At 38.8% G+C, this 26,633-nt stretch overlaps 2 protein-coding genes across 2 annotated transcripts in view; both read left to right on the forward strand.

The window, feature by feature from the left end:
• The first annotated feature begins 2,853 nt into the window (after positions 1 to 2,853).
• Positions 2,854 to 13,078, forward strand: ddt (D-dopachrome tautomerase). The gene is made up of 3 exons (XM_061880251.1): positions 2,854 to 3,066; positions 10,022 to 10,197; positions 12,945 to 13,078. Exons 1-3 carry the CDS (start codon positions 2,959 to 2,961, stop codon positions 13,015 to 13,017), a joined length of 357 nt encoding a protein of 118 aa, XP_061736235.1. The 5' UTR covers positions 2,854 to 2,958; the 3' UTR covers positions 13,018 to 13,078.
• A 5,573-nt stretch (positions 13,079 to 18,651) lies between these two features.
• si:dkey-93h22.7 (Fc receptor-like protein 5) overlaps positions 18,652 to 26,633 on the forward strand; it is a 34,042-nt gene continuing 26,060 nt past the window's right edge. The window contains exons 1-5 of the mRNA XM_061880896.1: positions 18,652 to 18,775; positions 18,837 to 18,863; positions 20,525 to 20,651; positions 20,723 to 20,898; positions 25,428 to 25,614. Of these exons, the coding sequence (XP_061736880.1) occupies positions 18,706 to 18,775; positions 18,837 to 18,863; positions 20,525 to 20,651; positions 20,723 to 20,898; positions 25,428 to 25,614 (587 nt within the window). The 5' untranslated portion in view covers positions 18,652 to 18,705. The remainder of the gene's footprint in view (positions 18,776 to 18,836; positions 18,864 to 20,524; positions 20,652 to 20,722; positions 20,899 to 25,427; positions 25,615 to 26,633) is intronic.

Raw genomic sequence — 26,633 nt, forward strand, 5'->3', positions numbered from 1 at the left:
ATTTTCGAACTAGAAGATTTGGTTATTGTTTGCAAATATTAGCTAATTTGGAATTTGATGCCTGCAACATGATTCAAAAAAGCTGGCACAAGTGGCAAAAAAGACAGAGAGTTGAGAAATGCTCATCAAACACTTATTGGAACATCCCACAGGTGAACAGGCTAATTGGGAACCGGTGGGTGCCATGATTGGGTATAAAAGCAGCTTCCATGAAGTATTCAGTCATTCACAAACAAGGATGGGGCGAGGGTCACCACTTTGTGAACAAATGCATGGGTAAATATTCCAAAAGTTTAAGAAAAACATTTCTCAGCGACCTATTGCAAGGAATTTAGGGATTTTAACCATCTACGGTCCGTAATATCATCAAAAGGTTCAGAGAATCTGGAGAAATCACTGCACGTAACATTGAATGCCCGTGACCTTGGATCCTCAGGTGGTACTGCATAAAAAACAGACATCAGCGTGTAAAGGATATCGCCACATGGGCTCAGGAACACTTCAGAAAACCACTGTCAGTAACTACAATTTGTCACTACATCTGTAAGTGCAAGTTAAAACTCTACCATTTATCAACAACACCCACAAACGCCCTAGCTCATCTAAGATAGACTAATGCAAAGTGTTCTGTGGTGTGGCGAGTCCACATTTCAAAATGTTTTTGAAAACTGGACGTCGTGTCTTCCGGACCAAAGAGAAAAAGAACCATCCGGACTGTAATAGGCGCAAAGTTCAAAAGCCAGCATCTGTGATGGTATGGGGGTGTATTAGTGCCCAAGGCATGGGTAACTTACCCATCTGTGAAGGCACCATTAATGCTGAAAGGTACATACAGCTTTTGGATCAACATATGTTGCCATCCAAGCAACGTTATCATGGACGCCCCTGCTTATTTCAGCAAGACAATGCCAAGCCACGTGTTACGACAGCGGGGCTTCATAGTAAAAGAGTGCGGGTACTAGCCTGGCCTGCCTGTGGTCCAGATCTGTCTCCCATTGAAAATGTGTGGCGCAAAAATACCACAACTGAGAAGACCCCGGACTGTTGAACAACTTAAGCTGTACATCAAGCAAGAATGGGAAAGAATTCCACCTGAAAAGCCTCAAAAATTGGTCTCCTCAGTTCCCAAACGTTTACTGAGTGTTGTTGAAAGGAAAGGCCATGTAACACAGCGGTAAAAATGCCCTTTTGCCAACTTGTTGCAATGTGTTGCTGCCATTGAATTCTAAGTTGATGATTATTTGCAAAAAATATATGTTTTTCAGTTCAAACATTAAATATCTTGTCTTTGCAGTCTATTCAATTGAATATAAGTTGAAAAGGATTTGCAAAACATTGTATTCTGTTTTTATTTACGAATTACACAACGTGCCAACTTCACTGCTTTTGAGTTTTGTATATTTAATATGTTTGGCCACTGATATTACACACAGTTTGAACAATAACACTGTGTTTCAATATAGGAAAATAAAAACATTTTACTTTAAGCAAGTGATTATTTGGCGTACCACTCGTGATACACGTACCGCGGTTTGAGAATCCCTGTTTTATTGTAAAGGGGGAAAACGTTTACATTTTTTATGTTAACATTACAAAAAAAACAGTTGTGAATGATGAGGTTGATTTGGTGTCTCCAAAAAACACATTGGAAGGGTATATTCCATTTATAATTGCATTTTTGTCACTTTAGGGAGAATTGGAGGTAATATTATTCAACAACATTTATTTAATCTTTTCAGATAACTTAAACAAAACACCACAACTGTCCATTAAATGTGTAATTGCCCACATTCCTTTAGAATTGAGAATTGTATTGTTTTCTTAAGCCAGGGGTGTCCAAAGTGCGGCTCGGGGGCCATTTGCGGCCCGCAGCTAATTGTTTAACGCCACACATTCAGCAATAATTGCAAAATTGATAGTATAGCAAAAATAAAAATAAAGCATTTAAAAAAAAGTGGAATGAGGTGAAATTTAATGAGAAAAAGTGGCAATGTTGACACAACGCTGCCATGCAGGCAGTTTTTTGTTCCTTTTGTCTTTTTTTTTTTTCCATTGCTCAAAAAAAAAAGGACAAAAAATCCATGTTATAATGAGTTATTAAAAATTATCACTTTAAAATGTTTAAGTGGAAACTTTTTTGCATATGTTGTGTGGTTGCCATATAAAAACATCAAAGTTTTGACCAAAGAGCATAAAACAAACAAAATAATAGTTCAAACTTAAAATCGACAGATATATCGGAAGTTGATCTTGAAATTTAAGTGTTAAAAGTAAAAAAAAACAACTAATAAAAATGCATCACTTCATGAGTGGGGAACCTTCCGGATCTCAAATATATTTAGTAGGATTTTATTTAACTTTTCACTGTGATTAATCGAAACTATTAAATAATTAAAATCAATGGTGTCCTGCATTATTGATCTTTGAGGGCTTTAATTGTTAAATAAAGGAACTCTCCTGAATGAATCAATAAAGTACTATCTATCTATCTAAATACTGCATGTTTCAGTTTTACTATGAGAAACAAAGTTGTCTTTGACAGAAAAGGCATACAACCTTATTTGTTTTACTTTATATCAACCTAAAGTTGATATAGAGATTTACTGTAAGCATTAAATAAAAAATAATAATAATTTGACCTATTTTTAACATTTTAATGACCGAGACCCTCTATGCTCGCCAGGAGCACTAAGGATTTAAAAAGTTTGAAAATTAAAAATATAAAAATTGCTGCCGCATGCTTAAATTTTTCCGTGTGCAGCCTCTGTGGAAAAAGTTTGGACACCCTTGCGTTAAGCAAACTGATATTTCCTGAAATAAAGTTTCAGAAGATGTTGCGACCATTTCCGGTTCTGACCGAAAGTGACGTCACTGGCCCGTGTGTAACGAGTGACGTGACGGCGCTTGCTAGTGTTTTTTTTAACTGTATTGATAAAAACGCCTTAGTCGTCAGTCAATATGCCTTTTGTCGATTTAAACAGCAATTTACCTTCGAGCGCTTTCTCCCAAGACTTTGTCAGCAAGTTTGCTTCTTTCACTGCCGCCGTTTTGGGGAAGACTGATGACGTAAGTGCACGTATCATTCTATCCTGATCCATCGCAGATGTGCTAGCAACAATGTTTCACCGGCTACAACACCTCTTCTTTATTTGTATTTCGTATTTATTCATCTTTTTTGTTTTATTAAAAACACTTTTTCTACACATACAATATATCACAGTTTGAGGAACGTATAGTATAACAATCTCGTGCAGCAGCGCCTATCAAACTTACATACTTGTCAAAATAATCATTTTTAGCAATGTGCTTTTATTGTGAAATAACTACAAAATTGTAAAAGTTAAGTTTGTACCTGTTATTATTTTGTTTAACGTTAATTTTAACATTATTAATGCTGTTGAGTGTGTGTGCGCGCCCACGCATTAGGCTGATAAATAATCAATGCAAGAGATATTTTATTTATTTTTATTTTATTGTTTGTACTATTTTGCTAATTAGTGTCAATATCAAGGAAACTATCGTTGGTAGTAGTTCTGAAATTTGCATCAGAATAATTCACACTTGTTTTTTAAATTTTGCCTTTTGTGACCATTTTAATTAGGTGGTTCCTAATCCCCATGCTTTGACTATGAGATCAATATTCTGTATTTTACTTACCTAAAAAAAAACTTTCTGGCACAATAATAACTCCCCTCCCAAACATTTATTGAGTGTTGTTAAAGGGAACGGCCATATAACACAGTGGTAAAAATGTCCCTGTGCCAACTTTTTTGCAAAGTGTTGCTGCCATTAAATTTTAAGTTAATGATTATTTGCAAAAAACAATTAAGTTTCTCAGTTCGAAAATTAAATATCTAGTCTTTGTAGTCTATTTTCTATATTTATAATTATAATTATTCCTTTACGCGGGATACGGAGAACGTGAATTTAAGTGTGACTGCTGCCATGTGGATAAGGTAAGGGGTGTAGTGTTGTAGGCATCAAATTTGCATAACTAACCATGAGTCATTTCCAAAAAGTCTAAAACTGAATTAAAAAATATTTGTAGTCCTTTGTTGATTGAAGTAAAGTCTGAATGTCATTAAAAGAGTTAGCTCTGTCTTTTGACATTTCTTCCACTCCCGTCCTTGCAGTATCCTGTTAGAGCCGCTCGACATCCATTGCTTTCCTCCTCTCTAAGGTTCTCATAGTCATCATTGTCACCGACGTCCCACTGGGTCATTATTGTCACCGATGTCCCACTGGGTGTGAGTTTTCCTTGCCCTTATGTGGGCCTACCGAGGATGTCGTGGTGGTTTGTGCAGCCCTTTGAGACACTAGTGATTTAGGGCTATATAAGTAAACATTGATTGATTGATTGATATTTAATTGAATATAAGTTGAAAAGGATATGCAAATCGTGGTATTTTGTTTCTATTTACGAATTACAAACCGTGCCAACTTCACTGGTTTTGTGTTTTGTAATGTAAAGTAGTGTAAAGTTCTTACTTATATCTGTGCGTAAACTCACCATGAGCGCGCTAAAACATACCGTGCAGTGAATTTTTATGATTCACCCAAGTTACTTTAGTTATAAGAGAGTTCCGGTCGGACGTTTTTTTTATTGACACATTTGTTGTTTCCGGATATGGAGATGCTGCTCCTTTGTTGATTGAAGTAAAGTCTGAATGTCATTAAAAGAGTTAGCTCTGTCTTTTGACATTTCTTCCACTCCCGTCCTTGCACGCTACACCGCTACAGCAAAGATGACGGGGAGAAGACGCTGTCGAGGTGAGCTACGTTAATAAGACCGCCCACAAAACGACGCATCCTGAAGCGACTGTCAGAAAGCAGCTTGAAGATGATCTGTAAAACATCAGCTATGCAGCATTTTGACCAAAAAAACACCATTACATGTTATGTAGACCACAAGGAAGTGCTTTACATTTAGAAAAAAAATTATAATAATACGACTCCTTTAATGGGCCCTACACCTGCACCTTATATATATAAAAAGATCGAAAATAGACCATTCATTGGCTGTGCATCCTATTGTCTGGAAAATACGGTACATGTCTATCGCTATATATATTGATATAATTTTAACCCTAATGAAAAGGCTAAAAAATAATCCACAAAGTTAAAAATATATGAATTATTGCAATTATTCCTTTACGCGGGATACGGAGAACGTGAATTTAAGTGTGACTGCTGCCATGTGGATAAGGTAAGGGGTGTAGTGTTGTAGGCATCAAATTTGCATAACTAACCATGAGTCATTTCCAAAAAGTCTTAAACTGAATTAAAAAAACATGAAAACTAACCAACTTACCATTGTGTTTTTTGTATGTCACAAGACGGAGCTCCCTACCCTTGCTTTTAAAGAAGGTACACAGCAGCCCCTGCTGCTCGTTGAGAAGAGCAAAACGTCTAATTTCAGAGTATCCAAAAGTCTCCTCTTGAGTTATCTCGAACAGTGATTCTCAAACGTTGGTACCAGGCTCCATCTAGTGGTACGCCAAAGAATTACATAATTAAATATTTAAAGTTAAAGTACCAATGATTGTCACACGCACTCTTGGTGTGGCGAAATGATTCCCTGCATTTGATCCATCACCCTTGATTACCCCTTGGGAGGTGAGGGGAGCAGTGGGTAGCAGCGGTGCCGCGCCCAGGAATAATTTTTGGTGATTTAACCCCCAATACCAACCCTTGATGCTGAGTGCCAAGTAGGGAGGTAATGGGTCCCATTTTTATAGTCTTTGGTATGACTCGGCTGGGGTTTGAACTCACAACCTACCGATCTCAGGGAGGACGCACTAATCCCTAAACACAGTGTTACTGTTCAAACTGTGTGTAATGCTACAGTGGCCAAAAATATTAAATATGCTGTCTATCTGTGTTGGCCCTGCAATTAGGTGGCGACTTGTCCAGGGTGTACTCCGCCTTCCCCACGATTGTAGTTGAGATAGGCGCCAGCGCCCTCAGCGACCCAAAAATTTAATTAGCGGTAGAAAATAGATGGATGGATGCTTATTAAATAAAACTTGTGCTTTGTTTTTGAATGAAAATTTAGGCCTACTTTGCTAGTGAATTTTAATGTTTGCTATTATGGTGGTATAGCTCGGTTGGTAGAGTGGCCGTGCCAGCAACTTGAGGGTTGCAGGTTCGATCCCCGCATCCGCCATAGTAGTCACTGCCGTTGTGTCCTTGGGCAAGACATTTTAGACCACCTGCTCCCAGTGCCACCCACACTGGTTTAAATCTAACTTAAATATTGGGTTTCACTATGTAAAGCGCATTGAGTCACTAGAGAAAAAGCGCTATATAGATATAATTCACTTCACTTCTCTTGGAGAGGCAAGTGTTTTCTGAAGTGGTACTTGGTGAGGATTCAGATTACTCGCTAAACATAGTGTCGAAATTTCTAAATTGGAGGAGCAGTTGTGTTCTGAGGTGTTTATGATGCAATTGTATTTGTCAATAAAGGGGAAAACTACAAACCCTATTTCCATATGAGTTGGGAAATTGTGTTAGATGTAAATATAAACGGAATACGATGATTAGCAAATCCTTTTCAACCTATATTCAGTTGGATGCACTACAAAGACAAGATATTTGATGTTCAAACTCATAAACTTTATTTTTTTTGCAAATAATAATTAACTTAGAATTTCATGGCTGCAACACGTGCCAAAGTAGTTGGGAAAGGGCATGTTCACCACTGTGTTACATCACCTTTTCTTTTAACAACACTCAATAAACGTTTGGGAACTGAGGAAACTAATAGTGAAGTGAAGTGAATTATATTTATATAGCGCTTTTCTCAAGTGACTCAAAGCGCTTTACATAGTGAAACCCAATATCTAAGTTACATTTAAACCAATGTGGGTGGCACTGGGAGCAGGTGGATAAAGTGTCTTGCCCAAGGACACAACAGCAGTGACTAGGATGGCAGAAGCGTGAATCGAACCCGCAACCCTCAAGTTGCTGGCACGGCCACTCTACCAAACGAGCTATGCCGCCTAATAGTTGAAGCTTTGAAAGTGGAATTCTTTCCCATTCTTGTTTTATGTAGAGCTTTAGTCGTTCAACAGTCCGGGGTCTCCGCTGTCATATTTTACGCTTCATAATGCGCCACACATTTTCGATGGAAGACAGGTCTGGACTGCAGGCGGGCCAGGAAAGTACCCGCACTCTTTTACTACAAAACCACGTTTTTGTAACACGTGGCTTGGCATTGTCTTGCTGAAATAAGCATTATAACGTTGCTTGGATGACAATATATGTTGCTCCAAAACCTGTATGGACCATTCAGCATTAATGGTGCCTTCACAGATGTGTAAGTTACCCATGCCTTGGGTACTAATACACCCCCATACCATCACAGATGCTGGCTTTTGAACTTCGCGCCTATAACAATCCGGATGGGTATTTTCCTTTTTGTTCCGGAGGATTCCACTTCCACGGTTTCCAAATATAATTTGAAGTGTGGTCTCGTCAAACCACAGAACACTTTTCCACTTTGCATCAGTCCATCTTAGATTAGCTCGGGCCCAGCAAGTTCCTTGGTGTTGTTGATAAATGGGTTTTGCTTTGCAAAGCAGAGTTTAAACTTGCACTTACAGATGTAGAAACCAAGTGTAGTTACTGACAGTGGTTTTATGAAGTGTTCCTGAGCCCATGTCGTGATATCCTTTACACACTGATGTCTGTTTTTGATGCAGTACCGCCTGAGGGGTCAACGGTCCGTAATATAATTTTTTACGTGCAGTGATTTCTACAGATTCCCTGAACCTTTTGATGATTTTACGGACCGTAGATGGTAAAATCCCCAAATTCCTTGCAATAGCTCGTTGAGAAATGTTGTTCTAAAACTGTTCGACAATTTGCTTACAAATTGGTGACCCTCGCCCCATCCTTGTTTGTGAATTACTTAGCATTTCATGGAAGCTGCTTTTATACCCAATCATGGCACCCAACTGTTCCCAATTAGCCTACACACCTGTGGGATGTTCCATATATGTGTGTTTCATGAGCATTCCCCAACTTTATCAGTATTTATTGCCACCTTTCCCAACTTCTTTGTCACGTGTTGCTAGCATCAAATTCTAAAGTTAATGATTATTTGCAAAAAATAAAATGTTTATCAGTTTTAACATCAAATATGTTGTCTTTGTAGCATATTCAACTGAATATGGGTTGAAAATGATTTGCAAATCATTGTATTCCGTTTATATTTACGTCTAACAGAATTTCCCAACTCATATAGAAACGGGGTTTGTATAATTTAATAAAATATAATACAATTTCATTGCTTCAGTTTAATACACAATTCTTGTATCCGAAAAATCACTTTGTGGCTGCCATTGTCATGTAAAAACAAACCAAGCTCCATCGATGGACTTCCTAAAATTGGGACGAGAGAAATTCTAAAAATCTTGTGGAAAACTGTTGAAGTTCCCGAAGTGAATTGGTTCTGCGATTTATCTAGAAGTATGAAAATGAAAGCAAGGATTAGTTAAAACACTCCAGCCTTATGATGTGTAGCACTTCTACATCATAGAACACGGGTATATTTAAAACATGTATCCTATTTTTCGGACTATTAGGCGCACTGAAAATCCTTTCATTTTCTCAACAATCGACAGTGCGCTTTATAACACGGTGCGCCTAATGTACGGAATAATTCTGGTTGTGCTTACCGACCTCGAAGCAATTTTATTTGGTACATGGTGTAATGATAAGTGTGACTGGTCACACTTAGTGTGGTAGTCACACATTAGATATACGTGTAGACAGCAAGATGCCAGTAAACAACACCAAAACTTTAAATATTCCATTGAAAATAAAGAACATTACACACGGCACTCAAAAATCTGTCTAAATGTTTTAGTACGACTTTGAAGCCGCAACGCTTGATGGATTGTCGGCCCATTGCGGCTACCGTAGTCAGAGTATTACTATGGTGTGTGTATAAGGACCGCAAAATAGCACCCATTAGCAGACATGTTACCTTGTGTTTTGTTTCACAATGTTATGCAAAACAAACTTTTCTTATCTTCTGGTACCTACTGATGTGTATTTGAGATTTGCATAAGTCCTGAAAATTTGCGCACGTCTGCCACTCTAGTCCGTGGTGACCCCCTAGTCGAAAACGTTCTTCTTTTTCACTATCTTCTTGTTATGAGGCATTCATCCTATCATAAAACAACTGGTAGATGGATAGATGGATGGATGGAAAGATAGATGGTACTTTATTGATTCCTTCAGGAGAGTTCCCTCGGGAAAATAAAAATTCCAGCAGCAGTGTACAGAATTGAGATCGAATTTAAAAAGTAAAAAGTCAATAATGGGGGTATAAATGGAAACAAAATAGAAAAATATCTGTAAAACATAATCAATGCAATATTCTGACCAAGAAAGCACCATTACATGTTATGTAGACCACAAGGAAGTGTTTTACATTTAGAAAAAAATCATATGACCCCTTTAATACGCCTTAAAATCCAGTGCGCCTTTTGTATGAAAATAAATCAGAATAAACCTGCTCATCGACAGGGCGCCTTATCTACACAGTGGCCCAATGGTTAGAGTGTCCGCCCTGTGATGGGTAGGTTGTGAGTTCAAACCCCGGCTGAGTCATACCAAAGACTATAAAAATGGGACCCATTACCTCCCTGCTTGGCACTCAGCATCAAGGATTGGAATTAGGAGTCAAATCACCAAAATGATTCCCGGGCGCGGCCACCGCTGCTGCTCACTTCTCCCTTCACCTCCCAGGGGGTGATCAAGGGTGATGGGTCAAATGCAGAGAATAATTTCGCCACACCTCGTCTGTTTGTGACTATCATTGGTACTTTAACTTTTTAATCCGGTGCACCCTATGGTTCGGAAAATCCGGTACATAAGTCTAAAAAATTGGGAATGTAGATTAGAAGAACATAGTATAGACCTGTTCTCATCTCATTATTTGTTCACGTAACTCGGACCGCAAATAGTCCTTGTGCTGCGTCTGAATCGACCAATGTTTGTGTTGTAGAGAATGAACGTGATGGTGAAACCAGGCCTGCCAATGATGGTCGCAGGATCCTGCTCTCCTTGTGTGATGCTGTCAATCTCTGCTATCGGAGTGACCGACACTGCTGACAAGAACAAGGAGCACAGCGCTAAGATCTTTGACTTCCTGACGAGGGAACTCAGTCTGACTGAAGACAGGTGAGAGTTCACAGTTTTGTCAGACAGAATTCGTCACTCTTTAACTTATGAACCTTTGAACCCAAGGAGATAAGGTTAGCAGTGTTGTTGTGCAGGGCAGTACAATAACATACAGTACAGGCCAAAAGTTTGGACACACCTTCTCATTCGATGTGTTTTCTTTTTTTCATGACTATGTACATTGTAGATTGTCACTGAAGGCATCAAAACTATGAATGAATACATGTGGAGGTATGTACTTAACAAAAAAAGGTGAAATAACTGAAAACATGTTTCGTATTCTAGTTCCTTCAAAATAGCCACTCTATGCTCTGATTACTGCTTTGCACACTCTTGGCATTCAAGAGGTAGTCACCTGAAAGGGTTTTCACTTCACAGGTGTCATAGTTTTGATGCCTTCAGTGCCAATCTACAATGTAAATAGTTATGAAAATAAAGAAATGGCATTGAAATGAAAAGGTGTGTCCAAAATTTTGGACAGAAGTCATCGTCATGGACCCACCAGCTGCTAGCAGCTAGCTCTCCAATCAGCTTCCACTGTGACGTTTTGGTGAAATGACAAAACTGAAGCAATACAAAGCCTAATTGCTAATGCTAAAAACGCTAGCTTGATCACATTATGATAACACTTACAAATATGCGTAAAAACACTCCTTCAGACATCACGCATGGGATGGTTTAGTAAGTATGAATTGTTTTAGTTATATTGTAAAACGTATCAATGTTGCTTGGAGTGACGTATGAAGAGTCCTTTTGAGCCGAAACGCTAGAGACAGTTTTGCTTCTAGTTCAAGGCACAAAATAAGAAGTACATATTTAACCTGGAGCCATGCGGTGAGTGAACTCGTCCAAAAGATGGCGCCCTAGCACAAACAACATAGCACCTTTTATGTTTCTCTGTCAGAGGCGTAATAATACAACTATTTGTTGAATACAAAACAGGGCCGTTAGTGAAGAAAAATCCATAAATTACTGTTTCATAAACCGCAGGGTACAAAGCGTTGGGGAAAAAAGTAGCAGTTTATAGTCCGGAAAATACAGTAATCCATTTGTTTCAGACAATATATTGAGGAAAAAGCTTAAATATAGATATTAATACCTAATAATAGGACAAAAGATTTGTCATTATACTGTATGTATAAGGTTTTTCTTCATCCTCCTTGAAAAATTACATGCCAATTATACAAATTAGACAGATACAAAACAATACCTCCACAAACCGATTGCAGTCCTGTGGGAAACACTTAAGTTGCTTTTCTTAATTTTCAAAATAAGACAAATATGGAGAATAACTGTAGAGTATTTTGAATCAAAAATCCAAACTGAGAGAGATGCCTTTAGGCTTCATAACAACCTGCATCATTAAAGCACAAGAAACAAGTGATGACTACTAGAACGGCAAACAAGCAGAGATTGAAAGACCTGACAATGTGTCCGTAGGGAAATGCTGGAAACTTTCCTCTTTTTATTTATTCACATAATGCTGACTGCAAGCTGCTACCAGGTTATTGTCCATCTCATACCATATTTAAATAAAATGTACATACATGTGAAACTATAATTTACAGGGATATTGATTTGTATTATAAAATACAAATTATTTCAGTTTTTAGGAGTTAAATGGTGGAACAAGCTCAGTGATGAGCTGAAGACATGTGTTATTTGTTAAAGTTCAAGAAAACCTTGGAAGGTGAAATAATTTAAAATGATAAAATATAGCCTATTCCTTTTTCGGTCAGTCTTTTTCTTTTCTTTTCTTTTTGTGTGTAATAGTGTATGATTGTTAAATATGTGTAATCTGTACTGTTAAACTGGTCACACAAAATGGTTGGTGGTTGATAATATCAGTGGTTCTCAAATGGGGGTACGCGTACCCCTAGGGGTAATTGAAGATATGCCAAGGGGTACGTGAATTTTTTTTTTTTAAACTCTAAAAATAGCAACAATTCAAAAATCCTTTATAAATATATTTATTGAATAATAATTCAACAAAATATTAACTTAAGTTCATAAACTGTGAAAAGAAATGCAACAATGCAATATTCAGTGTTGACAGCTAGATTTTTTGTAGACATGTTCCATAAATGTTGATGTTAAAAATTAATTTTTTTGTGAAGAAATGTTTAGAATTAAGTTCATGAATCCAGATGGATCTCTATTACAATCCCCAAAGAGGGCACTTTAAGTTGATGATTACTTCTATGTGTAAAAATCTTTATTTATAATTGAATCACTTGTTTATTTTTCAACAAGTTTTTAGTTATATTTATATCTTTTTTTCCAAATAGTTCAAGAAAGACCACTACAAATGAGCAATATTTTGCACTGTTATACAATTTAATAAATCAGAAACTGATGACATAGTGCTGTATTTTAATTATTGATCTGTTATTTTCAAACTAAAATGCTCTTCTCTAATTAGGGGGTACTTGAATTAAAAAAATGTTCACAGGTGGTACATCACTGAAAAAAGGTTAAGAACCACTGGATTATATGACCGAAATAAACTTATTTCAAATAATGTACAACAGTTGACAAGCTTTCTTTTTTTGAAAGTTTTTGATGAAATATGCAGACAAGTACAACAGTAAGGGTTTTAATGTTCCTCTTTTAAGTTCATTATGAAAGTTTGGAAATTATCTTTCTTTTTTTTCACATCAGTAAAAAGGCTGTTATTTTTGTGATTCGGTTATTGATATTATAATCAAGGCAGTGATGAATACTTATTGTTGTTTTTTGATTGACAGGATTGTTCTTCAGTTCCTCAGTTTGCAGCCTCACCAGGTGGGAAAGAAGGGAACAGTCATGAGCTTCCTGTGAAACATGGCCTGTAAATAATTGACTAAAATACAATAAAGTTTAAAATGTTTCATTTACCGCACTCTCACTAGTTTCTACCAGTTTTTTACTTCTTCATAAATGGTCCTAGCGTGTGAATGTGAGTGTGAATGTTGTCTATCTATCTGTGTTGGCCCTGCGATGAGGTGGTGACTTGTCCAGGATGTACCCCGCCTTCTGCCCGAATGCAGCTGGGATAGGCACCAGTGCCCCGACCCCAAAGGGAATAAGCGGTAGGAAATGGATGGATGGAATGTATTCACATTGGTCAAAATGTAAGATTACATGTATGACAAACATTGTGCTTTATTTTGTATGTATCGTATTAGTGTTATACCCTGTGATTTTCCCACTCCCCTTAGAAATGAATGGAGCGAAATCATGCAGTGTGTTTGGGGTAAGAGGGTGTGAAACTGACTGACTGTCCTCTTAAAAGCACCAGTGGAATGTCCACCAGAGGCTGCCCAGTAACTGCAGTAACACCAATTGTCCAGCAGAGAGAACTAAAGTAATCCAGTACAGTAGTTCATACTGTCCAGCTGAGAGAAACAGGTGAGTGCAGTACTACACTTTGTCCACTTGGTTGTGCTAAAATGCTTGTTGACACTTCTGGGTGAGTTGGACAATATAATTGAAAAATAAAAAATCATAATAAAAATGAATTACTTTTAGAACTAATATTCTATCACTTTGTTTTTCAGTTTTGAAAACGGTTTTTGAGTTTTTAATGTGTGATTTTACACAAACAAACCTTTTTTTTGCCACATGATAACCAGTGTTGGGTTAGTTACTGAAAACCAGTAACTAGTTAGTTATAAGTAACTCAGTTACTTTCACCAAAAAGTAATTGTTACTGTGAAAAGTAACTATTTAGTTACTTCTTTTAAAAAAAAAGGCTCCCATTAATGCCCTTTTAGCCTTCATTTCAGTAATGTTATTGCACTGGATCTGTTGATCAAATTAAATGCATTTGCATCACTGAAATCTGCTACGCAATGTGGTCTACATACAACACACAAATAACAAAGATATGTTTCAAAGGGCCAATTTATTCCGGGCCAGAACAAATTGACAAAACTATTTTAAATAGCTGCAACATAACATACATAAGTGACAAACCGCATAATAACAACATGTCACAACATAGCTGTAAACCTGGATTCACCAAAGGAAGGCACACATGACATGATTATATGTCATGTCACTATATACAGCACACATACTGCTATACACAAAGCCTAACCAGGCCTTTTTTCTCTCTCAAGGAATTGTAGAATAAAATCATGTCTTCAGGAGATCAACACTATACTGAAGCCCAGAACACTCTACGCATTTCCCCAGTTTTAGTTTTGAGATAAGGAAAGTGTGGCCTGGCCCACTAGGATCCCTCTTTATGTTTGTGAACTTTATAGTCTATACATTTAAAGTGATGTGATAATCAAACACTCTAGACGTCTAGAATGAAAGAGTATATAATCAATCAATCAATGTTTACTTATATAGCCCTAAATCATGAGTGTCTCAAAGGGCTGATAAGAGAATTGATAGAGTGTGTGTACCTTCAGTGCTGGATGATGAGCAGAGGCAGAGTTTGGAGTGTCTTCTTTAGCTCGCTTTCCATGTTTATGTACTCACTGTCCACTGTGTCCAGGTACTTGGAACATGTTCTCTGTGCCATTTGCTGTTTGATGCCCGATATCATGCTAATTAGCTGCCTGAGAGTGGGTGACTCCACTGTAGAAATAGCCAGCATGTCTTCTAGCACATACGCTGCAATGCCTCTATCAATGTTGTCCTGGCTAGCAGTCCCTGCGTTAAAATCCTTAGGTGGTGGTGGAGGTGGAGATGGAGGTGAAGTGGCATCGGAGTCTGTCGCTCTCTTTTCTAGCTTCGTTGAAACATGTTGCTTTTGTAGCATTGTCAGCAGATTTGAATTGCTGTTTTGGGCAGTAAATGGGATCTTTGATCCAAGACACAACTTACATTTAAATAAAATGTTCTTTTCTTTGGGCTCGACAAAAGAAAAGTAGTGACAATATCTCCATGTTAAGAAACTCGACTACGGCTCCGCCATGATGTCTCATTAGTAAACACAAAACGCACCTCTTGTGATGCAGGATTTAGAAGGACGACACTGCAACTCTCCAATAAAACACACTCCGATCTTTTCAGTTTCTAGACGATTCTATAGAAACAATATTGTGCAGTAAAGCATCATTTAGTAACGGTAACTGAGTTACTGAATATAAAAAATAATGTCTTAGACTACTAGTTACCGCCGAAAATAACGGCGTTGCAGTAATGCGTTACTTTGTAACACGTTAGTCCCAACACTGATGATAACCCTGTTCATTTGTTTGCTAAAGTCTTTACATTATTACTATGCAAACATGTTATTCGGATACTTGTCAATATCAATAATCTTATTGAATTTTTCCTTGATCTGTCCAGGAAGGAAGCATATTCATTTTTGTAGAAATTGCATACGATAAATAAATAAATGATAAATGGGTTGTACTTGTATAGCTCTTTTCTACCTTCAAGGTACTCAAAGCGCTTTGACACTACCTCCACATTCACCCATTCACACACTGATGGAGGGAGCTGCCATCAGGAGCAACGGTGAAGTGTCTTGCTCAGGACACAACCGACGTGACGAGGTTGATACTAGGTGGGGATTGAACCAGGATCCCTCGGGTTGTGCATGGCCACTCCCCCCACTGCGCCACGCCGAGTGAATGTGACTGCTGATAAAAGCCAAACTGACACCAAATAGCACGCTACCCAGGTAACAAAGTAGTACAAAACGTGACTTTTTAGGTGTGTATCTGCGAAACGAGCTAAAAATAAATAAATAAACACAGCAAGTTAATATTAGCTTTCGTCAATTACCAAAATACATGTCTCTGAGGTGTATACCGGCAAAATTAGCCAAAAAACTAGCACGTTATAATATTCCGTAATGGGGCAAGTAACAAAATATGTGACTGAAGTGAAAACCTGTAAAATTTGTGGGGGGGGGGATTTAGCATGCTTATGTTAGCTTGTCAACATTTAACATGCCTTATGTCCAAAATGAATGTCTCAGATATTTAAATTGGCTAAAAAATAAGTGCGCGAATCTGAGAATATTAGCATGCTAGCAATTGACTAGAATTTTCAAAGCATTTTGTCTGAATAGGCTAAGAAATGTATATTAAATATATTTTATAGTGCTACCATGGTACATTTTTAGTCTACTTTAAAAACCTACTGAAATTAGATTTTCTTATTTAAACGGGGATAGCAGCTGCATTCTATGTGTCATACTAGATCATTTCGCGATATTGCCTTGTTTTTGCTGAAAGGATTTAGTAGAAAACATCAACGATAAAGTTCGCAACTTTTGGTCGCTAACAAAAAAGCCCTGCCTTTATCGGAAGTCGCAGACGATGACGTCACTCGTTGATGGCTCCTCACATCCTCACATTGTATTTAATGGGAGCCTCCAACAAAAAGAGCTATTCGGTTCGAGAAAACGACAATTTCCCCATGAATTTGAACGAGGATGAAAGATTCGTGTTTGAGGATATTGATAGCGACGGACTACAAAAAAATAAAAATAAAATGCGATTGCATTGGGACGGATTCAGATATTTTTAGACACATTTACTAGGATAATTCTGGGAAATCCCTTCTCTTGCTATTGTGTTGCTAGTGTTTTAGTGAGTTTAACAGTACCTGATAGTCGGAGGGGTGTCTCCACGGGTGTGTTGACTCCAGTGTCTCAGGGAAGTCGACGGCAGCTTTATGGACGGCGCAAGCTCAGCTGATCTCCGGTAAGAAGCGACTTTTTACCACAATTTTCTCACCGAAACCTGCTTGTTGACTTTCGGTACGGATCCATGTTCGCTTGACCGCTCTGATCCATACTAAAGCTTCACCTCCAGGAATTTTAAACAAGGAATCACTGTGTGTTTGTGTGGCTAAAGGCTAAAGCTTCCCAACTCCATCTTTCTACTGTGACTTCTCCAATATTAATTGAACAAATTGCAAAAGATTCAGCAACACAGATCTCCAAAATCCTGTGTAATTATGCGGTTAAAGCAGACGACTTTTAGCTGTGTGTGTGTGCAGCGGTCATATTTCCTTAAAACTCGTGACGTCTTGCGTACACGTCATCATTACACAACGTTTTCAAGAAGAAACTCCCGGGAAATTTAAAATTGCAATTTAGTAAACTAAAAAGGCCGTATTGGCATGTGTTGCAATGTTAATATTTCATCATTGATATATAAACTATCAGACTGCGTGGTGAGTAGTAGTGGCTTTCAGTAGGCCTTTAAATCTGCATTATCCTTAAATGCATTAATTATATTTACATAGCTCTTTTCTCTAGTGACTCAAGGCGCTTTTACATAATGAAACCCAATATTTAAGTTACATTTAAAGCAGTGTGGGTGGCACTGGGAGCAGGTGGGTAAAGTTTCTTGCTCAAGGACACAACGGCAGTGAATAGGATGGCGGAAGCAGGGATCGAACCCGGAACCCCTCAAGTTGCAGACACGGCTGCTCTACCAACCAAGCTATACCGGTTGGTACTTGAACTAAGGAAAATTATGTGCCAATAGAACAAGAAAATTTGGCTTGCCCAAAAGCAGCTGAGATAGGCTCCAGCACCCCCCGCAACTACAAAAGGGACAAGCAGTAGAAAATGGATGGATGGATGGATATACCTCGCGGACTAATCGACTGAAAGAGCACGCACTTGGCGCAATGATGGCATGTTATGGATGGGAAAATGCATTTTTAGACCATGTGATTTGCCTGAGCGGCTAGAAGACCCTGAAAGTAACAAGCGGTTGCCTTAATTGTTGCCTTTCCATTAAGAACAATAAACTACTTTTTAGTATAAGTTTGCTGGTTTCAAGAAATTTAATGCTGAGCGCATATCATTATGGCATGATAATGGCACTAGCGTTTACTTAATTTAAGAATATTTTTCCACATGGAGAAAAAAGGTCTCATATTTAAATTACTATCAAGAAAAGTGCACTTGTTATTAGTGAGAATATACTTTTTTAAGGTATTTTTGGGTTCATAGAAGTTAGCTAATTTGACTTGTTTTGGAAATTCCTGACAAGCAAACATTTTCTTGTTCTATTGGCACATAATTTTCCTTAGTTCAATTACCAACCGGTATATCTTGGTTGGTAGAGCGGCCGTGTCTGCAACTTGAGGGCTGCAGGTTCGATCCCCACTTCCGCCATTCTAGTTACTGCCGTTCTGTCCTTGGGCAAGACACTTTACAGTGCCATCCACACTGGTTTAAATGTAAAAAATTAGATTTCGGGTTTCATTATGTAAAGCGCTTTGAGTCACTAGAGAAAAAGCGCTATATAAATATAATTCACTTCACTTCACTAAAATACCCCTCTTTTTTTTTTTTCTTCTTATTTTTGAACACTGACGTTTTGCAGTGTGAACAATATGATTTGCTTTAGTGGCTCAACAGAACATGTTAAAAACAACAACAAAAAATACTATTAAATGATGCGGTGTTTTCATGGGGCTGATATGTCAGGGAGGTGCACCATCATGCTATCAGTTTCTTGCACATGTGCTTGCGTGCATGAGTGCTTGTCAGTAAAAGTAAATGCTATCGGTACAGCGCATATAGATGAACTTTACATGAAGTTTACTGCATTGTCTTCCAAATATTGTTCAAGAATGTTTCTATTCCTCCTGGTCTGCATGCTGGGTGAGTCCTTTGGTTCCTACAGCAGCACTCGTGCTATTTTAATAAGTTTTTCCTCCATTAGGGTCATGCTTCTGTGGCAAGGAGAGTGGTAAGTGTGTTATTATTTCTACACCAGTGGTTCTTAACCTTGTTGGCGGTACCGAACCCCACCAGTTTCATATACGCATTCACCGAACCCTTCTTTAACCATCCATCATCTTCCGCTTATCCGAGGTCGGGTCGCGGGGGCAGCAGCCTAAGCAGGGAAGCCCAGACTCTCCTCTCCCCAGCCACTTCGTCCAGCTCTTCTTGGGGGATCCCGAGGCGTTCCCAGGCCAGCCGGGAGACATAGTCTTCCCAACGCGTCCTGGGTCTTCCCCATGGCCTCCTACCGGTTGGACGTGCCCTAAACACCGTTCGGGTGGTATCCTGACCAGATGCCCGAACCAACTCATCTGGCTCCTCTCGATGTGGAGGAGCAGTGGCTTTACTTTGAGTTCCTCCCGGATGACAGAGCTTCTCACCCTATCTCTAAGGGAGAGTCCCGCCACCCGGCGGAGGAAACTCATTTCGGCCGCTTGTACCCGTGATCTTATCCTTTAGTTCATGACCCAAAGCTCATGAACATAGGTGAAGATGGGAACGTAGATCGACCGGTAAATTGAGAGCTTTGCCTTCCGGCTTAGCTCCTTCTTCACCACAACGGATCGATACAACGGCCACATTACTGAAGACGCCGCACCGATCCGCCTGTCGATCTCACAACCCACTCTTCCCTCACTCGTGAACAAGACTCCTTGGTACTTGAACTCCTCCACTTGGGGCAGGGTCTCCTCCCCAACCCGGAGATGGCACTCCACCCTTTTCCGGGCGAGAACCATGGACTCGGACTTGGAGGTGCTGATTCTCATTCCGGTCGTAAGTCGGACACGTTTCCAGTGAGGGTTGGACTCCGCCAAGGCTGTCCTTTGTCACCGATTCTGTTCATAACTTTTATGGACAGAATTTCTAGGCGCAGTCAAGGCGTTGAAGGGTTAGGTCTCTGCTTTTTGCAGATGATGTGATCCTGATGGCTTCATCTGGCCGGGATCTTCAGCTCTCACTGGATCAGTTCGCAGCCGAGTGTGAAGCGACCGGAATGAGAACCCTTCTTTAGTGAACATTTTTTCAAATTCAAGACAAAGTTGTACGTTTTTGGTAACACTTTAGTATGAGGAACATATTCTAAGTAACAAAGACTTCATTTAGAGTTTTTTTGGACACTAGGGGAACATATTCTAAGTAATAAAGACTTAGTTTAGAGTTATTCGGTTAGGGTCAGGGTTAGAGGGTTAGGGTTATTACAAGGCCATGCCAAATAAGGCATTAATAAGTACTCAAAGATGACTAGTTAAGATCCAATATGTTACTAATTTGCATGTTAATAAGCAACTAATTAATGGTGAATATGTTCCCCATACTATAGTGTTATCATGTTTTTTTTACTGGTGCACAAAATGAACCGTGCATGAACATCACTTTGTTCAATAAAACAAAACCAACACAGTGCTCAAACTCACAACAAATTACACACCTGCAAATCAGTCAGCTGATAGGGAGAAGTTTGTATTTACACGATGAGTCGGGTGTGTTTTGACCTCCGCCGAACTCCTGAGGCCAACTCACTGAACCCCTAGGGTTCGATCAAACCCAGGTTAAGAACCACTGTTCTAGAGTCTAGAATCTAGACAGTAGTTACTGGTGTAAATTCTAATAACATTATTTGAAAAGGTCCGTCATTCCTGGGGCGTCCTGAGTTGTTTGGCCCTTCCATGGCCGTAGTCAATGAGGTCGTTGACATTACGTGTCTTCTGTCCGTCTACCCGAAGAATGAAGCCATCCTAATGGAGTTGTTCAAGTGGGTATATCAAATATTTTACGGACTCTCCTGGTGAATCTGTTAAATGATGAAGCATGTTTCTTTGCCAGGGAGGGGAACCATAAGAAGTTGCTGGGGTTCTACAGTTCCCTCGACGGGGGAAACGCGTCCTTCCCCATCATGATCAAAACTTCCCACGAGGGCAACCTGGAGTGTGTGGCCACGGCACAGAACAATTCTCTCTTGCAGCCTGCTGTCAGCTATACGCACTACCTCCAGGTTATTGGTGAGTTATTTGAAAAATGTTTTATTAAGCATTGTTTTTCAAAAAAAAATTGACCCGAAACACAATGTTTCATTAAAAAAATGCGGAGGCACACCGCCAGCAGAAAATGTTAATAAATGAAACTCAGCAGCCTGTCAAAACGTGGACTGTGGTGGGGTTTGTTTTCCCAGAATGGAAAGGAAGGTGACGGGACATGGCGTGAAGGTAAATACATATTTTAATGTATCTATAAAAAAAAGTGCAAACTAAAGGCGGGCACCAGGCGGAGAACAACAATTTGGCTGAAAAAACAAAAACTACCACAAAGGCTAAAAACTTAGGACATGAAAAACTCGCTAACTGTGACTTGAATAAACAAAGCTTACGAGCATGGCATGAAGCAGTGGTTCTCAACCTTTTTTCAGTGATGTACCCCCTGTGAACATTTTTTTTTAATTCAAGTACCCCCTAATCAGAGCAAAGCATTTTTGGTCGAAAAAAAGAGATAAAGAAGTAAAATACAGCACTGTGTCATCAGTTTCTGATTTATTAAGTTGTATAAAAGTGCAAAATACTGCTCATTTGTAGTGGTCTTTCTTGAACTATTTGGGAAAAAAAGATACACAAAAACCTAAAAACTTGTTGAAAAATAAACAAGTGATTCAATTATAAATAAAGATTTCTGCACATAGAAGTAATCATCAACTTAAAGTGCCCTCTTTGGGGATTGTAATAGAGATCCATCTGGATTCATGAACTTAATTCTAAACAATTCTTTACAAAAAAATAAATCTCTAACATCAATATTTATGGAACATGTCCATAAAACAATCAAGTTGTCAACACTGAATATTGCATTGTTGCATTTCTTTTCACAGTTTATGAACTTACATTCATATTTTGTTGAAGTATTATTCAATAAATATATTTATAAAGGATTTTTGAATTGTTGGTATTTTTAGAATATTTAAAAAAAATCTCACGTACCCCTTGGCATACCTTCAAGTACCCCAAGTGGTATGCGTACCCCCGCTTGAGAACCACTGCCATAACCAACCATCACCATAGCTCTTGTCACACCATGTCGTGACTTATTTTGAGTTTTTTTCTGTTTTCCTGTGTGTAGTGTTTTACTTCTTGTCTTGCGCTCCTATTTTGTCCATATTTTCCTGTAGCAGTTTCATGTCTTCCTTTAAGCGCTATTCCCCGCACCGGCTTTGTTTTAGCAATCAAGAATAATTAGGTTGTGCGGACGCTATCCTTCGTTGTTGATTGTCATGTTATGTCCGGATGTACTTTGGAGGATGCCATCTCTGCTCCACACACTGCAAGTCTTTGCTGTCGTCCAGCATTCTGTTTTTGTTTACTTTGTAGCCAGCTCAGTTTTAGTTCCGTTCTGCATAGCCATCCCTAAGCTTCTATGCCTTTTCTTAGGGCACTCGCCTTTTGTTTATTTCTGGTTTAAGTATTAGATACCTTTTTTACCTGCACACTGCCTCCTGCTGTCGTCTGCATATTGTGATCACCACAAACCATCGTTGTCGTTCCCGACATCTACAAAGCAATTAGCTACTTGTTGCCGCCTACTGATATGGAAGTGTATTACACAGTTACTCTGCTGAGGTCTAGACAGCACACACACTCAAAAACGGCACATTATTTGCGGATTATAATTACTGGTTTGCAAAAAATACTTCTAACCTAATTAGGTGAAATCACATAATCTCCCGTGAGCCACGGCACACCGGAATGTATTTCATGGCACACTAGTGGGCCACACGGCACAGTGGTTGAAAAACACTGGTATAATCATTACATCCTTGAAAATATCATTAAAAAAATTTATGAAGAGCCTAAAATAATCATGACATTCATGTCTGTGAAGAGTGTGTGTAGTATACTAGTGATCAGCCAGATTTTGTTAAAATAACAGGTGTCTACTCAGCACTTTGTGATGGAATTAATTGGGTTGATGATTTTTTTTTCCTTTTTCATTTTAGTTTTAGTTTTTTAAAAAGGGGACAAAGTTGGAGATCAAAGAATAATAACAAAATACAACACAAACACATTTATTGTGGCAAAAAAAATAATAAATTTTTGCGAGTAATCACAAAACTGTATTACAGTCATCCCTCACCACAGGATAGGGGGTGGGGGTGCTGAAGCCTATCCCAGTCGTAATCCGGCGCAAGACGGGGTACACCCTAGACAAGTCATCAGATTCAAATTACAGAATCAGCTGTCAAAAGGTATCTATACATTAAATAAACAGTACCATAGCATCACAGTATATCCAAACACACAATGCTGTGCTTGGATATATATGTACATAAATAACAACAATAATGAACCACTTTACACTCCAAGAAGAACAGCATTGACGTGGAGCCTCCAAGTATAGAAAATAAACAATATTATTCCTACAAAATCCAAAACTATTGAAGTTGTCACGTTGTGTAATTCGTAAGGGTGTAACGGTACGTGTATTTGTATTGAACCATTTCGGTACGAGGGTTCCGGTTCGGTTCGGAGGTGTACCGAATGAGTCGCCACACGAACATATGAAGTAGCCGCCTAATCTAAAGTCTTAACAAGCTGGTCCGCTCCGTTCTGCCTCTGTCTCCTACACAGCACCCAGCATTGTCCCACCCACTCAACCATCTGATTGGTTACCTTTATAGTGGTCACAGCCAAGCAGCAGTGCGTATTCAGAGCGCATGTAGTCAGCGCTTCAGTGTGGCGCAGATAGGTGTTTAGAAGGTGAGCAGCAGACTCTCCCGAAATTATAATAAACACCTCCCAGTCAACGTTCTAGATGACGCTCGCAGTCCTGGCTTGAGGTGAAGGCTAATGAACTTTTAGCTCATTTTTGCGGTGTGTCTGTTAGCTCATTGTGCGGTGTGTGCGTGCGTGCGTGCGTGCGCTAATGATATAATAATGTAAGTGCATCATTAAGCCTACATGAACTCCATGGTGTTCAGAGATGAATAGTCTCTCATTGCTATTGTGCTATTTTTTTCAGCTATAGTTAGGTTAATCATTAGTAATATTGTAGCCTAGTTTGAATGGCAGGGTCCCTGCTATCACATGTTGATAAGAATATAACATTTACACAATAAAAATCAACTACAGGCTTCCCAAATGCTGTAATAAATTAAGCATGATGAGTTGACTTGAAACTGTTTAAGTTGCACTTTTTGTATGTAGAAGAAAAGTTTTGTCATTTTATTCAATCTGAGCAACAAGTTGAGGCAGTTTAATGTTGATTAACGTGGGCAGAATTATTGTAGTGTCCCCAATGTTAAAAGGGATAAGCCATTGTTTACAAATTTGGTAAATAAATAACCAAAAAATGTATATTTTGTTGTTTTCTTACTGTACCAAAAATGAACCTAACCATGACTTCTAAATCGAGGTACATACCGAACCGAAATTTTTGTTGACCGTTACACCCCTTGTAATTCGTGAATAAAAACACAATACAATGATTTGCAAATCCTTTTCAACTTCTATTCAATTGAATAGACTGCAAAGACCATCCATCCATCCATTTTTTCTACCGCTTATTCTCTTTGGGGTCGCGGGGGGCGCTGGTGCCTATCTCAGCTACAATCGGGCGGACGGCGGGTTACACCTTGGACAAGTCGCCACCTCATCACAGGGCCAACACAGATAGACAGACAACATTCACACTCACATTCACACTCTAGGGACCATTTAGTGTTGCCAATCAACCTATCCCCAGGTGCATGTCTTTGGACTGCAAAGACAAGATATTTAATGTTTGTACTGAGAATTTTTTTTTTTTTTTTTTTGCAAATAATCATTAACTTAGAATTGAATGGCATTTAAACATTTGGGACCTGAGTAGACCAATTTTTGAAGCTTTTCAGGGGGAATTATTTCCCGTTCTTGCTTGATGTACAGCTTAAGTTGTTCAACATTCCGGGGTCTCCATTGTGGTATTTTAGGCTTCATAATGTGCCACACATTTTCAATGGTCTGGACTGGTCTGCACTCTTTTGCTACGAAGCCACGCTGTTGTAACACGTGCAGAATGTGGCTTTGAATTGTCTTGCTGAAATAAGTTGGGGCGTCCATTAAAAAGAGGTTGCTTGGATGGCAACATATGTTGCTCCAAAACCTGTATGTACCTTTCAGCATTAATGGTGCCTTCACAGATGTGTAAGTTACCCATGCCTTGGGCACTAATACACCCCCATACCATCACAGATGCTGGCTTTTGAACTTTGTGCCTGTAACAATCCGTATGGCTCTCTTCCTCTTTGTTCCAGAGGACACAACGTCCAAAGTTTTCAAAAACTATTTGAAATGTGGACTGGTCAGACCACAAAACACTTTTCCACTTTGCATCAGTCCATCTTAGATGAGCTCGGGCTCAGCGAAGCCGGTGGCATGCCTGGGTGTTGTTGATAAATAGCCTGATTAGCACTCCAACAAGTCAATAACATAAACAAAGCTCACCTTTGTGCATTCACGCACTTATCAAGCTTAGCTCTCATTCTTTCAATGTTTTTGAATCCCTACAGAACCGGTTGCAGGTGCAGAGGTCATTATAGAATCAGGTCAAGAGGAGTTCTTTGAGGGAGGGACCCTGAAGCTGAGATGTACTGTAAAGGCTGGGAATCATCTCTCCTACAAGTGGCTCGTAAATGGTCAGCTGGTCTCATCGTCTCCCCTTCGCTATGTGGTAGATGATCAACTCCTTATCTACAGGTCAGTTGCTGTGAACGCATGTACAGTGAGATCTGGAGTTAGGGCAGAGGTGTCAAAAGTGCGGCTTTTAAAATCCCGTGACGAGCAAGGAAACCTGCGAAACAGGCTTGTAGGGATGATATAGCCTCTGTGTTTTTTCCTGACCTCACGTACATTCTGCTTATTTTACCCCGGTATTGAGCACGGTATAACAGATAAACCTCTCTCTCTCTCTCTCATATATATATATATATATATATATATATATATATATATATATATATATGTATGTATTTGAGCTCATTTATTATCCTTTACTTTTATCCTCTTTGTATAAGTTGTTTGTGTGCCATGTTGTTCCAGACCACAGCAAACATTACCTAGCTTGCCAAAGCTTTTAATAAATCTATTAAAAGAAGACAGCCTTTCTTAGGCCACACACATCTATACCTTTGGCCATTAAAAGCCGGTAATTTCCAGGAGTTTTCTCACCTTGCAAGTATCTTCTGATTTAGTAATTTTGTGATTTAGTAATTAATTTTCTGATTTTAGTTTTTTTTTTTCTCTTTTCTTGTTGTTGTTCTTTGTTTTATGTGAAGATTGCCGAAATAAAATACATTGATTGATTGATTGATTGAGTAATGGTTTCTAATGTTGTAAAAATGTGTAGAATAAATTTCAAATGTAATCATTTCTGTCAAAGAAGGTTTGCTTCAGCCTGCGAAACATATATGTGTATATATACAATGGGGCAAAAAAGTATTTAGTCAGCCACCGTTTGTGCAAGTTCGCTCACTTAAAATGATGACAAAGGTCTGTAATTTTCATCATAGGTACACTTAAACTGTAAGAGACAGAATGTGAAAAAAAAAATCCAGGAATTCACATTGTAGGAATTTTAAAAATGGATACATGGATGATACAGCAAAGGATTGGGAGAATGTCATGTGGTCAGATGAAACCAAAATAGAACTTTTTGGTATAAACTCAACTCGTGTTTGGAGGAAGAAGAATACTGAGTTGCATCCCAAGAACACCAT

The sequence above is a fragment of the Nerophis ophidion genome, linkage group LG20 (genome assembly GCF_033978795.1).
Source record: "Nerophis ophidion isolate RoL-2023_Sa linkage group LG20, RoL_Noph_v1.0, whole genome shotgun sequence".
Lineage (NCBI taxonomy): Eukaryota > Metazoa > Chordata > Actinopteri > Syngnathiformes > Syngnathidae > Nerophis > Nerophis ophidion.

What these genes read in the sequence shown, in the direction of transcription:
- ddt (XM_061880251.1), top strand. Translation starts at nt 2,959, where the DNA reads ATGCCTTTTGTCGATTTAAACAGCAATTTACCTTCGAGCGCTTTCTCC. An exon ending in TTTTGGGGAAGACTGATGAC is followed by an intron (nt 3,067 to 10,021) that starts GTAAGTGCACGT and finishes TTTGTGTTGTAG; the next exon opens with AGAATGAACGTGATGGTGAA. An exon ending in CTCAGTCTGACTGAAGACAG is followed by an intron (nt 10,198 to 12,944) that starts GTGAGAGTTCAC and finishes TTTGATTGACAG; the next exon opens with GATTGTTCTTCAGTTCCTCA.